This window comes from Phaseolus vulgaris, chromosome 10, assembly GCF_051622355.1.
Source record: "Phaseolus vulgaris cultivar YP4 chromosome 10, ASM5162235v1, whole genome shotgun sequence".
NCBI classification, from domain to species: domain Eukaryota; kingdom Viridiplantae; phylum Streptophyta; class Magnoliopsida; order Fabales; family Fabaceae; genus Phaseolus; species Phaseolus vulgaris.
Window position 1 is genome coordinate 4,528,684 of NC_143507.1, and position 12,859 is coordinate 4,541,542.

At 33.0% G+C, this 12,859-nt stretch overlaps 3 protein-coding genes across 4 annotated transcripts; 2 read left to right on the plus strand and 1 right to left on the minus strand.

Annotated features, from left to right (window-relative positions):
* The first annotated feature begins 406 nt into the window (after positions 1-406).
* LOC137818675 (NADPH-dependent aldo-keto reductase, chloroplastic) lies at positions 407-2,758 on the plus strand. The gene is made up of 7 exons (XM_068622233.2): positions 407-677; positions 864-914; positions 1,164-1,240; positions 1,346-1,433; positions 1,596-1,871; positions 2,063-2,305; positions 2,414-2,758. The coding sequence occupies exons 1-7, from the start codon at positions 570-572 to the stop codon at positions 2,498-2,500; spliced, it is 930 nt and encodes a 309-aa protein (XP_068478334.1). The 5' UTR covers positions 407-569; the 3' UTR covers positions 2,501-2,758.
* Positions 2,759-7,271: 4,513 nt separating this feature from the next.
* LOC137818678 (NADPH-dependent aldo-keto reductase, chloroplastic) lies at positions 7,272-10,088 on the plus strand. 2 transcript variants are annotated; one of them, XM_090296435.1, is made up of 7 exons: positions 7,272-7,585; positions 7,782-7,832; positions 8,085-8,161; positions 8,263-8,350; positions 8,620-8,895; positions 9,130-9,372; positions 9,826-10,088. In XM_090296435.1, exons 1-7 carry the CDS (start codon positions 7,466-7,468, stop codon positions 9,910-9,912), a joined length of 942 nt encoding a protein of 313 aa, XP_090152561.1. In that variant the 5' UTR covers positions 7,272-7,465; the 3' UTR covers positions 9,913-10,088. The 2 variants fall into 2 exon arrangements, with proteins under 2 accessions (XP_090152561.1, XP_090152562.1); XM_090296436.1 differs by having other exon boundaries at positions 7,365-7,585; positions 9,831-10,088.
* A 1,492-nt stretch (positions 10,089-11,580) lies between these two features.
* Positions 11,581-12,114, minus strand: LOC137819104 (uncharacterized). Its single transcript, XM_068622845.1, has 2 exons — positions 11,948-12,114; positions 11,581-11,836 (listed from the first exon to the last, which is right to left on the minus strand). The coding sequence occupies exons 1-2, from the start codon at positions 12,112-12,114 to the stop codon at positions 11,581-11,583; spliced, it is 423 nt and encodes a 140-aa protein (XP_068478946.1).
* Between the last annotated feature and the right edge of the window lie 745 nt (positions 12,115-12,859).

Sequence of the window (12,859 nt, forward strand, 5' to 3'; positions counted from 1 at the left end):
TATACTTTTAGTTTCTAAACCTTGGACTAATTTTGGTTTTGGCGTCCAAATTCAAAAAAAGGTTAACTTAACCCCTTTATAATTGGAAAGAAATTATATCGATTTACTTACTAAATACTAAATTTAAAGGAGTCAGAATTTAATATTTATAATTTAAATTTGAAGACTTAAGGTTTAAAACTATTTTGACCTTCCAAATTAATATTTCATAACTAAAATTATATATTTCTTTTTTAATTTTGAGTGACTAAAAAACAGCTTTTAAAATTATATCTCTGTGCAGATAACTTTTTAGAGACTAAATACATCATTAAACTTAAAATTTATCTCCTAATAATCTAGGGAAAACCTTAAAAGAGTGGGCCCTGGCGGCTTCTTTTGTCTGTGACAGCAACAAGACTGTGACCTGTGCACTCAAATTACAGATTTTGAGGTTTTAAAATCCTTAAAAAACCAATATTTTCCATCATGTACTTCTTCGTTTACTTGTTCTTCAAAATTTTCTGTTGAAACTTAAGATCCGTTGCTAGTGACCACTCTCTAAGTTGAGCTAGTAATTATCGAGAAAAATGACAGATGCAATTAGTTTCTTTGAATTGAACACAGGAGCCAAGATACCCTCAATTGGGTTAGGCACATTTTCTGTTGATTCTACTTCTATAACCACTGCCATCAAGGTATATTAGAAGTGAATTCTATCTATTTTAACTTATTATAGTGTTTTCATAGACTTCACTTTAGATTGTTCTTTGGTTAAGATTATGTGAATGGTAAACAATTCTTGTTTGTAGTATTGTATGTAGAAAATCTAACCCAAGAATAGTTTGGCTCATGACTATTGTATGTGTTGATGATAAATTCAGGTGGGTTACAGGCATATCGACTGTGCTGAAGCCTATTCCAATCAAGCAGAGGTAATTCAATTTGATGATAATCTTGAATATATGAGCATATGATAATGAATCTATCACCTCATTTTGCTCACTGGATCACTGTCAGAACTACACAGCATATGAATTTTATTTTATGGTAAAGTGCTTGTGATATGTCTCAGCATATGCTTACTCACATGATAGAATTCATTTTGCTTTGGTAAAGTTTTTCAGTGTCTTATTATAGTCAATATATGTTCTTGTTTGATTATAGAATGTTGGTTTCTGTAGATTGGTTCTGCTCTCAAGAAGCTTTTTGAAAGTGGTGTTGTGAAGCGTGAGGACTTGTGGATTACCTCCAAACTCTGGTTTTATTATTGTCTTCTTATTTTTCTGAAAGTTTGTTAATGTTGGAATGATATGCATGTTTGCATTTGGTTTCTCAACACAGATCCTCTTTTTACTATACACAGGAACACAGATCATGATCCAGAAGATGTACCAAAAGCACTTGAAAGAACTTTACAAGAATTGCAACTTGACTACGTAGATCTCTATCTTGTATGTGCATTCTTTCCTTTTCTGCTTTGTGAGTTTCTATTGTAGATGTGGAACACTAAACATTTCAAGTCCATTCATGGTTTCTAAATTCAGTTTTTCTTCTGGTTTTATGCAACAGAATTAAGTTCTTTTTTCAATCAATTGAAATGGTTCAATTTGTAGATACATTGGCCAGTGAGTATGAAAAAGGGATCAGTTGGAGTTCAACCTGAAAATGTTATACAACATGACATACCAAGCACATGGAGAGCAATGGAGGCTCTCTATGACTCAGGCAAGGCTAAAGCCATAGGAGCGAGCAATTTCTCTTCAAAAAAGCTTCAAGATTTATTGGATATAGCAAGAGTGCCTCCTGCTGTTAACCAAGTGGAATGCCACCCACAATGGCAGCAGCCAAAGTTGCATGCATTCTGTGAATCCAAAGGAATTCACCTATCTGTATGTATATCACACATTAAGTCACTCTATGTTTCACAATGCATGTATTTGTTGCATTTTGGATAAACTTTTCTGAGAAAACTGTGATGATTTTGGTACTTCAAGTGGTGTGTATATATATATGTCAATCAAACAACACATTGTTCTGATTGCTGATCATCTGTTACAAATACAATGAATTTCTTTTTAAGGGGTTTTCTCCATTGGGGTCACAAGGATTTCTCAACAGTGATGTTCTTAAGAATCCTGTTATCAATTTAGTTGCTGAGAAACTTGGGAAAACACCTGCTCAAGTAGCCCTTCGGTGGGGCATTCAAACGGGTCATAGTGTGCTACCAAAGACCTCCAATGAAGCCAGGATCAAGGAAAATTTCGATGTCTTCAACTGGTCTATTCCTGAGGAGCTGATGGCTAAGTTATCTGAAATTAAACAGGCAAGTAGCTAAAACTTAACCCTTTTCTGTTTTCTTTCAAAGTTTTTATTCTCTTATTATTTATCTCCTCTTCAACTTTTGAGTAACAAGTGGAATTTACTCCTGCAGGGAAGGCTTATAAACGGCACTGGATTATTTGTTCATGAAAGCAGTGAGGTCTACAAGACTGTTGAAGAACTCTGGGATGGTGAATAATGTGGTAGAATATGCAACACATTTTACAAGTCCACTGAAAAAATTGTTTTTTTTTTTTATATAAATTTTTTTTATGTTAGACATCAGAGTTTGTTTGTGTTTAAGCAGTATATTTTGGAGTCGTGTGACAAATCTACTTTATGGAGTTTGTGTGTAATCATACCTTGACAAGGACACATTGAATTCAGTTATGGTTGTTGGTGACAGTGCTTCATAGATGAATCAAAATTCATGAATGTTGTGTTTCTGAAGCTCAAACATATTTTTTGCCAATACCTGTTTTATTCTCTCTTTCTGCCTTATTCACTTCACAATTTGACCATTTTAGTATAAACTTTTTGTTAGAATTTTAAACATGAGATATTCACCTATCTAATCTCTTAATATTTTGGATTGAAAGTGATGTTTTTATTTATTTATAAATGAAATAATCATGGTTCATTGCTCTATAATCACTTGATGTTTTTGTACATAAAACTCATCACTTGGATTTACAGAAACATAAACCTCATCATCCTTAATAAAGCAAATATCATATTGGCTTACCCACAACTGAAGCCAAAAGTGTAATTTAAGTTCGTTGTTTATTACTAGGATCATGATTCATTTATTTTTTTTACAGTGACCTTATAATAATATAAATTATTATTTTATTGTAATATAATATTTTATTAAGAAAAATAGTTGTAAAGTAGTATTTTTGAATGCTTTTGGAAAACAGTGATGTCAAAATATATTTGTCCTTATTACTATGATTACTAATGCGAGACAATGAAATTAATGATTATTAGCTCATTATTTTGCTTCGTATTTAAATTATAATTGTAAAACACAAAAAGCAAGAATTCTACAGGGTGAGTTGATAAATTAGATAATTCTTGTGATGTCTTCTCTATTACTATGAAGGTCCTTTTCTTATTGTCTTTTGATTTTTTTTTTCTTGAAAATTGCCATCTCAAGTCATTTTTAGGGCAAAATTATAATTTTTTTACTAAAAACTAATTTTAGTAATATAAATATTTATAATTAAAAATAACAACGGTCAAATAAAAATCATAATATAAGTTTTGACAGTGAAAATTTTTTTTACCAACGGTTCAAGTTAACAATCATCGTTAAAAGTACTATATATTTTTTCAAAGACATTTGGTTTTATCATCATTAATTTATATTTTATAATCACTGTTTTTTATTTACAACCGTTGTTAAAATAATTTTATCAGGAATGATTATAAAATTGTCGTTAAATGAAGTCACTGAAGGATTGTTAAAAGTGAAATAAGAAAAACTTATAACAACGATTGTTCACTTAAACCGTCGTTAAAACAATTGTTGGTTTCAACGTCACAACTTATATCGATAATTTTTGTCAACCATCCATGTTTTTAGTTTTTAAAAAAAAATTAGGATTAAATATTGTCATTATCACAATTTACGTGCTAGTATGTGTTGTAGCGAAATTTAAATTAAATTTAAATATAAAAAATTCAATAAAACATAATAATTTAAATAATAAATTGAATATGAAAAATTTCTATAGTCAACTTAATGTCATTCTAATGAGTCATTTATCCTAATGTGGTATATATGATTACAAAATATTTTGACCATGTTTTCCTAATATATTCCAGTGCTTTTGACTCCAACGGGTTGTGGGTCAATGAAAAATTGTAATATTTAAAAATTATTTTGATTAGTGCTAAAGTAATAAATATTAAATTTCAATTTATTAGTGTATTGTTGTTTTACATGATCCCAACCTCTCTCAATTCCAGCTCGAACAATAGTTGACATCCACTGCATTACATAGTAATCACATTCATAACTTCTAGATTGCTTATTGCACTACAAGTCAAAATAAAAGTTATTAGATTAATCAATGACACATATTCAAGTGAGTGAACAAATTTACTTTAAATACCTTGAGGTGCTTCCAAGTGAGTTTTTTTATCTTGCACTTGGCCTACAACTCAATATGTTATGTCCAGAGTAAACATTCAAATAACAAGATACGATGACTTATCAAATTGATATCAACAATGCCTTTCTCCATGGTGACTTATCACCTCCTGTCTCCATGCAACAACCACCTGGATTCTCTGCTGACTCTACTCTTGTTTGCCGATTGAATAAAGCCATATACGGTCTCAAACAAGCACCTCGCGCCTGGTTTTAAAAGCTTTCTACAACTCTTCTTCATCTAGGCTTCGTTGCTTCCCAAAGTGACACTTCTCTCTTCACACGGTTTACTCAATCTCACACTATCTTTATCCTAATTTATGTTGATGATATCTTAGTTATTGGTAGTTCTTTGTTCTTAGTGCAGGATTTCATCAAACAATTAAGCTTATATTTTGCCCTAAAGGATCTTGGACCGCTGCATTACTTCTTAGGAATCGAAGTTTCTTGGCTTAAAAACAATTCTATTCATCTATCTCAAGCGAAGTATATTAAAGATCTCATACGTCGCACTAACATGGTCAACTCCAAGCCCCAACCTTCTCCAATATTTTCTTCTCTACGACTTACTGATGATGAATCCGTCTCCGTCGATGATCCAACTTTATATCAGTCCATTGTTGGTGCTTTGCAATATGCTACTATTACCAGACCTGAAATCTCCTTCTCGATTAATTGAGTTTGTCAGTACATGCATAAGCCACAAATTCATCATTGGGAAGTTGTGAAACGTATTCTGCGATACTTGGTTGGCACTCCCACTCACGGTCTTCTCTTAACTCCTTCACCAACCTATTCTATCACTGGTTTCAGTGATTCTGACTGGGCCACGGACTTGGATGATCACAAGTCTACCACTGGATATTGCATATTTGTGGGTCACAATCTTGTGCCTTGGTCCTCAAAGAAACAAAAAGTTGTCTCCAGAAGCAGTACTGAGGCTGAGTACAAAAGCATTGCCGCTGCCCTTGCTGATATTATCTTAATCTAGTCACTGATGAATGAACTACGCATCCCTTCTTCCACTCCAACAATTCATTCTGATAATCTCGGTGTTGTTCATATTGCTGTCAATCCTGTTCTGCATTCTCGTTCCAAACATTTCGAGCTTGACTTGCATTTCGTCCATGACCGTGTTCAGCATAAGCAGATGTTGGTTGTTCATCTCCCATCTCAATTTCAAATCACCGATGTTCTAACAAAACCTTTGTCAGGGACGATGTTTCAGAAATTCAAAAATAAACTTCGGGTGGTTGATAACTCACCCATAAGTTTATGTGGGGGGGGGGGGGGGGGTGTTAGATATAATACTGGTAGTGTTGTTATATAGCTTATATTTATGTTATAGTAGGTTCTTTACATAGGTCTTTCCCATATATAACTAAAGGTTCAGCCCCTATGTAATCACTTTTGAATACAAAATAATATTCCCTTTTACTCTTTCTCCTTTACTCTTCCTGTTACATTTACACTTTCTAATGAGCAACCTAGTGATCTTTAGATCACACTTTTTGTTTTAGGGGTGACGATCCGTTTTAGTTCGATCCGCCACTAGCTTGCCAAAAGCGGAGTAGGAAGGGCTGACCCATCAAGGTTATGCAAGTTGAAATTGGTAACTCGTCTGGTCATAGGGTGTGGGTTGGCAAGTTAACACGTCACTTTTAAAAAAAAATTCAATTTTTTTTCTTTTTTCTAATATTTTTTGGTTTAGATCTATTTATTTGGTTGTAGTCATTGATAACTTTTTGGACAATAAAAATGCAAGAAAGAGTAATAGCATCGAATCAAACTTTAATATCTAATCAAAGAAAATTTAATGTCTAACAAAATAAAGTAAATATCAACAATATTTCAATGAGTCAAATGGTGTATAAAGAAGTTAATGTAAATAAAGTTTTATATAAAATATTGATCACCACCAATTATAATTCCAAAAACATGATATTCTTCTTTTAAAGTGAAAAAATAAAGAAAGGCGGGATGACAAAGTAGTCTACCTCACTCCGCTTGTGACCCGCTGTATTGATGTGTTAAACAAATCGAACCAATAAAAAAGGTTTCACCTAATTGATGACGAGTTGACGGGTCAATTCGCCGAATCCAAACTACTATATCATCCCTAGTTATTTTTATTTTCATGGTTGCTAACTCTGCATCCAAATATCTTCCTGATTTGGCAAGGATGATAAGCAACCTTTTTGGCAGCTATTCCAGGGTTAATCATGAATGTTGTTGCAAGCATGGTTCCACAAAGAGAACATACATTAGCAATGTGATAATGAGAATATAATAGGTGTGAAAGCTGTCATGCAGAAGATATGCAGCTCTCTGTGAAAGCAAAGAGTCACGTTCCATTTCACCATATTCAATTCCTTCACCACGTTCCAATATATTAAAATTTAATGCAGTCCAATTTTTGCTCACACTCTTAACCTTTACACAATTAAAATATTATTTTAATTGAATCAAATAATTATTTTTTGACAGTGATCCAAATGTTATAAAGATTTCACATAATTCATAATTTTTTAAGTCATGGTTTATGAGTATTGAATACAATATTTTTATTATAAATTCAACTAAAACTTACAAATAAATAAATTAAATTTAGTTTTCAGTTATATTTGAATACAAAAAGAAATTTATAATTTTACGAAAATCAAACACAATTTCAATTAAACACCAGAAACTTTTATTTTTTTTACTTTATTTTCCTTAATTCAAAGAAGTTGACTTTGACCGAACTTTCTCCTCAAATCCAGTGTGGGATCTTTATGAATATTTAAGAATGGCTTGAATTAAATGAGTGTCTGAATAGGTAAAAATGGTAACTGTCTGGAATCTAATCCACCAAACCATGGTAAAAATGCTTCATCATCTTCATGTTTTCGCCCATAAATACACATACATTGCATCCAACTCAAACCATAGTCAAACCACCCATTAGCAGCGTTTGGATATTTTTCTACCAATTTGTGCTTATTATTATTATTATTGAGAGAAAAAATGGGCAAGTTAATCCAATTCTTTGAGTTGAACACAGGGGCCAAAATCCCTTCTATTGGGTTAGGCACAGGGCAAGCTGAACCAGGAATTGTGGCAAAAGCTATCACCACGGCCATTCAGGTAAGTAAAACTTCATTTCGACTAATTTTTTTCCCTTTTTCAATAATGGATAAAAAGATAAATTTGTTAATGGTTAAATTTTTTATTACTAGAGAAATCATATTTAGATTTATCTGTTTTGGCAAACATTTTTGTTGTTTCGATTTGTCCTATGTAGGAGTGATAATGATTTTGATGTCGGGTCACTGTTGTTCAGGTTGGATACAGGCACATTGACTGTGCTCAATTTTATGACAATCAAGCAGAGGTAATAGTAATTCAAAGTGATAACTTTTAAAGTCCAGGGTCCATTTTTTTCTCATCTTTTCAATTTTTTATTTTGTAATATTGCTTTTGCTCTCTTGTAATATGTGAACTGTGAAAATTTGTTAATTGTGAGATGTTTCAGGTTATGCTATTAATGTTATGTAGTTTTGTTTAATAAAATTAGAAAAGTAGTGAGAAGTCAGTCAATTTTGGAAGCTAATTTTCATTTTATTTTGAATCATGGTTTTCACAGATTGGTTCTGCGCTTAAGAAGGTTTTTGATGATGGTGTGGTGAAGCGTGAAGACTTATGGATAACTTCCAAACTCTGGTTTGCTGTCTTTTGAAAATTGTGTTTTATGTTTGAACATTCGAAAAGATTGTGTTTGGTTGCTGAATGGAGATCCTTTGCTCTGTTGGCTATATTTTCAGGTGTACTGATCATGCTCCAGAAGATGTGCCAAAAGCATTGGATAAAACATTACAGGACTTGCAACTTGACTACCTTGATCTCTATCTGGTAAGCATGCATTATGTTTACTGATAAGTGACTCATATAATGGGACTCATGATTTCAATCAATAGGATATTGTCTCTTTGAAAAAGAGGGTCTTAAGAGTATATCGTTAGCATTATTTTACAAATAAATAAGACTTTCTCAAGTGAACAAAGTTCAATTGTTTCATTCATGTAATGTTGCTAACTTTGGCTATCTGGGGTTCATTCCTTTTCATTCACTGTTCTTTTGAGTCTCTTCCTTCATACAAACTAAATTGATTTATGCTGTAGATCCACTGGCCAGTCCGCATGAAAAGTGGATCAGTTGAATTCAAGAATGAAAATCTGATTCAACCAGACATTCCCAGCACATGGAGAGCAATGGAGGCACTTTATGACTCTGGCAAGGCTAGAGCCATTGGAGTGAGGAATTTCTCTTCAAAGAAGCTTCAAGATTTGTTGGATATAGCAAGAGTACCTCCTGCTGTTAACCAAGTGGAATTGCACCCAGGATGGCAACAACCAAAGTTGCATGCATTTTGTGAATCTAAAGGAATACATATATCTGTAAGTATGGAATGTATGATACACACTTGTTGGTACTTTCACAAAAATACGAGCCTGTTATTCCTGTAAGTTATTAGTTGCAAAGAAAATGATCACTTTTGGTGAAATTGTCTACAGGGCTAGTTGAAAATGAATTTGGTTTGTACTCAAATTAAATTGATGGTTTCTCAACAACCATTCTTTATTATTCTGATATTTTCATTCTAATTGTATATATGATGAATTTCTTTCCAGGGCTACTCTCCACTAGGCTCACCAGAGTATCTGAAAAGTGACATTCTTAAGAATCCTGTTGTGGTAGAGATTGCAGAGAAATTGGGGAAGACACCAGCTCAAGTGGCCCTCAGGTGGGGATTGCAATCAGGTCATAGTGTGCTGCCAAAAAGTACTAATGAGTCCAGGATCATGGGAAACTTTGATGTCTTTGACTGGTCTATTCAAGAAGAACTAATGGCCAAGTTCTCTGAAATCAAGCAGGCAAGTAGTTAGTTAATTAGGGTGTGTTTAATTTCTTTTTCAAAAGCTTTTTCTAGTTTAAAAGATTCAATTAAACCTTACCTAAGGCTTAAAACAAGAAGAGAAACATTCTGTTCTTTTAGACTTTAAAATACTTATTTTGAAATAATTTTCAAAACTTCATACATTTTGGATCATAAATTTTCAAAACTTAAAAGATTATGGATGACTAATGAATTGGTGAGTGAGTCCTGTGAAATTATTATGTAAAACAATTTTTAAAAGAAAAAAAAGGTGCGAGAAGGGAATTAAACATGCCCTTGGTAGAATCTAGTTTTCTGTTCTTTCTGGTATGTGGTTGCTTACCATCTTTAATTACCTTGAATTATGCTTGTGTGCCATAGCATTATAATCCCATCAATGGCCTTAAAGCTTGATTTTTTTTGAATTAAAAGAAGGAATTTGGTGATGCAGGAAAGGCTACTTAAGGCCACATTTTTTACCGACGAGACCTATGGTGCCTATAAGACCATTGAAGAACTCTGGGATGGTGAACTCTGACAAATGTCCATCATTGAGACGTTGAAATTTACATTGTTCCTCAAGAAGACTGGTTCTTACTTTTTACCTGTTTTAACAGTGTTATTATTGTTAAAGAACACAAAATAAGTAACCAAGTCTTATTTTTCATTTATGATTATTTTTCTACTCGATATAATAAAAATGAGGGTTGAGAATTTGACTAGAATCTAAAAGGAGTTAATTAGTAACTAATTAGACATTAATTTAGAAACTAGTTTATAAATTTTATTAATAACAAAAATATTTTAGATATTAATAATTTTTTTATTCTCTAAAACTGTATCTAATTTAGTTGATATAATTGTACTTGTATAGACGAAATGGGCCTAGATAGTACCTGTGATTGAGTGTAACAACTGTTGTGATGTCAGTCGCTTAGTAATCCTCTTATTCCTCAGTACTTCATTCCTTCAAACGTCAAGACTCTTTCTTCGTAATCCCCTCAGTGCTTGTTCGGGAGTTAACCTGCAAAAGGTACTCTGACGATCAAATAAGTAATATGTATTAAGAGTGTATAATGAAAATGATAAAAAACATACCTTACTCCACTCTGGAGAACATATTTATAAAATTGAGTTATGTGGCCATATGTTTGATGAGTCAAATCTAGTATGTATCAGTATTAGCTGATTTCTAGGGAAGTTAACCTGATTTCTCAGGACATTACCCGAATTTGATGGGATGTGACCATGATTCATAGGGAGTTCCCACAATTGCCTTAATTGTCATTTATTACAACGCAGGAAGTCACATAACCCTAGAAAATTAGGTTAAATAGGAGGCTAGATGCACAATCCTAGGATGCTAGATTGAGAGGAAAAAATCATAGAGTGAATTGTAACCCAATTGGGAATAGAAGGTTCTAGAAGTATGCGTGACTAATTCTACCCTTTGGGATTAAGAGTAATCTGCTCAAACTCTTATGTACTGAGGTGATATCTTATATATTAATATTTAGTTCTTGATTGATTATTGGTATTGTTGTTTTACTTTTAACTTTCTGTGACAAATTGAAAATCTTAAATCTGACAGGGAGGTGTTTTTAGGGTTCAGACCTAAATAACAATACTTACCATATTTGAGTGTTAGGAATACACTTGAAATGTTAATTGACATTAATGTCTGAGTGTGATTCTAAGTTGTTTTTATAAATATGTGAGGGATAGATATTTACGAAACATTCTTAAGGATTTTTATATGCGAGGAATCGATATAAATGAATTTTCTACGGGCATCAATTTCAATAAAAAAACTTAATATTAACATGCTAATCAAAATACATGAGAGTGAGAGAGATGAAACCTAATCCCTATTTTTCCAATTGAAGCAATTAATTCTTTGTTTGTTTTCTTATTAATCATTGCCAACATGATTACGTGAACACTTTTTTTAATTGTTTTTGTTTTATATTTAGTGATCATTGTAGTTAGTAATTCACTATTTCCTGCGGGATCGATATTCGTCCTTACGGACAATTATTACTTATGACAAAGCAGTGCACTTGTCGGAAAAAGTCATCACCCCCTGTAGGCATCCCCAAGTATTTGGAAGGAGTTTTCATAACATCACAATTAAGAATAGCTGCAAAACAATAAATCATAAATTGATCAACCCCCACCCCTCAAATACTACTCTTCAAGACGTAGCTCAAAAAAATTGAAAATAGCCTTTATGTTGAACATGCTTTTGGTAGTCACTTTGCAAAAAAAACAAAGTATCATCAACATATTGAAGCATATTAACCTTAACCTTCTTATCCCCAATCTCCAAACTTTCCATCAAATCTTTCTCAACCACTTTCCTTAACACTCCTGCTAAGCTTTTAGCCGTTATAAGAAACAAAATTGGAGCTAAGGGATCTCCTTGTCTCAAATCCTTTAACAGAAAAAATTCCTTAGCCAAGCTACCATTTACGAGAACAGACACAGAAGCATACTCTAAACAAGATTTAATCCAAACAATCCATTTTTAACATAAGCCTAATCTTCCTAACATATAATAGATAAACTCCCACCTCACATAATCGTAAGCCTTCTCATAATCCACCTTGAAAAAGACACAACTTTTCTTCTTTCTTTTTGCCTCCTCTGACACCTCATTGGCCACAGGAACACTATCCAATAGTCCCCTTCCTTTGAGAATAGTTGATTGCCTTGAATCAATGACTTTAATAATCACCATTTTTAGCCTTAAAGATAGTAACTTCAAAATAATTTTGTACTAGCACTCGACCAAAGTAATGGATCTAAAATCACGAAGTTGTTGTGGATTCTCTGACTTAGGGACCAAGCAAACAAACGAAACATTCGACCATCTAAGCCATTTATCAGAAATTGCGAAATCATTCACTATCATAAGGATATCCCCTTAAAAAAACCCACAAAACTTAATGAAACTAAAATTAAACCCATCCGAACCAGGACTTTTCGAACTATCACAACTCCAAATAGCAAACTTGACTTCCTCTTCAAAAAAAGAACTAACCAACATCTCGTTGCCAACATCATAATAGAATTAAAGGACACACTATCCAACCTGACCTGAGGCCCAACAACTCCTTCAAATCTAATCTTAAAGAAATCTCTAACCTTGTCCTTAACCACCTCCTTGTCTTCACATCAGAGACCATTAACAAACAAATCATTAAACCCCTTCCTCACCCTCCTCCATTTTACATCCAAATGGAAAAACTTTGAATTAAGGTCACCATGTTTCAGCCACTTAAGGCGGGCTTTCTGATGAATAATAACTTCTTGTTTAAATAAATTTCTGTGTTTTTTCTTTTTTGCTAACAAGGTCCTCATCTCCTCTCTTCCTTCCTCGTCTAAGACGCCTTCATCATCACGTGCATCCAACTCTTGGATTTTCTTTTGTAGAACTTCCCCTATCTGAATAACATTGCTAAACACATCTCTATTCCAGATTT

Bases quoted from the DNA above. Each gene is read 5' to 3' on its own strand.
- LOC137819104 (XM_068622845.1), bottom strand. From the start codon at position 12,114: ATGGTGATTATTAAAGTCATTGATTCAAGGCAATCAACTATTCTCAAA. The intron at 11,837-11,947 runs GTGGGAGTTTAT...CGTAAATGGTAG, and splicing joins AAGGCTTACGATTATGTGAG to CTTGGCTAAGGAATTTTTTC.
- LOC137818675 (XM_068622233.2), top strand. From the start codon at position 570: ATGACAGATGCAATTAGTTTCTTTGAATTGAACACAGGAGCCAAGATA. The intron at 915-1,163 runs GTAATTCAATTT...TGGTTTCTGTAG, and splicing joins CCTATTCCAATCAAGCAGAG to ATTGGTTCTGCTCTCAAGAA. The intron at 2,306-2,413 runs GCAAGTAGCTAA...TTACTCCTGCAG, and splicing joins AGTTATCTGAAATTAAACAG to GGAAGGCTTATAAACGGCAC.
- LOC137818678 (XM_090296435.1), top strand. From the start codon at position 7,466: ATGGGCAAGTTAATCCAATTCTTTGAGTTGAACACAGGGGCCAAAATC. The intron at 7,833-8,084 runs GTAATAGTAATT...TGGTTTTCACAG, and splicing joins TTTATGACAATCAAGCAGAG to ATTGGTTCTGCGCTTAAGAA. The intron at 8,896-9,129 runs GTAAGTATGGAA...ATTTCTTTCCAG, and splicing joins CTAAAGGAATACATATATCT to GGCTACTCTCCACTAGGCTC.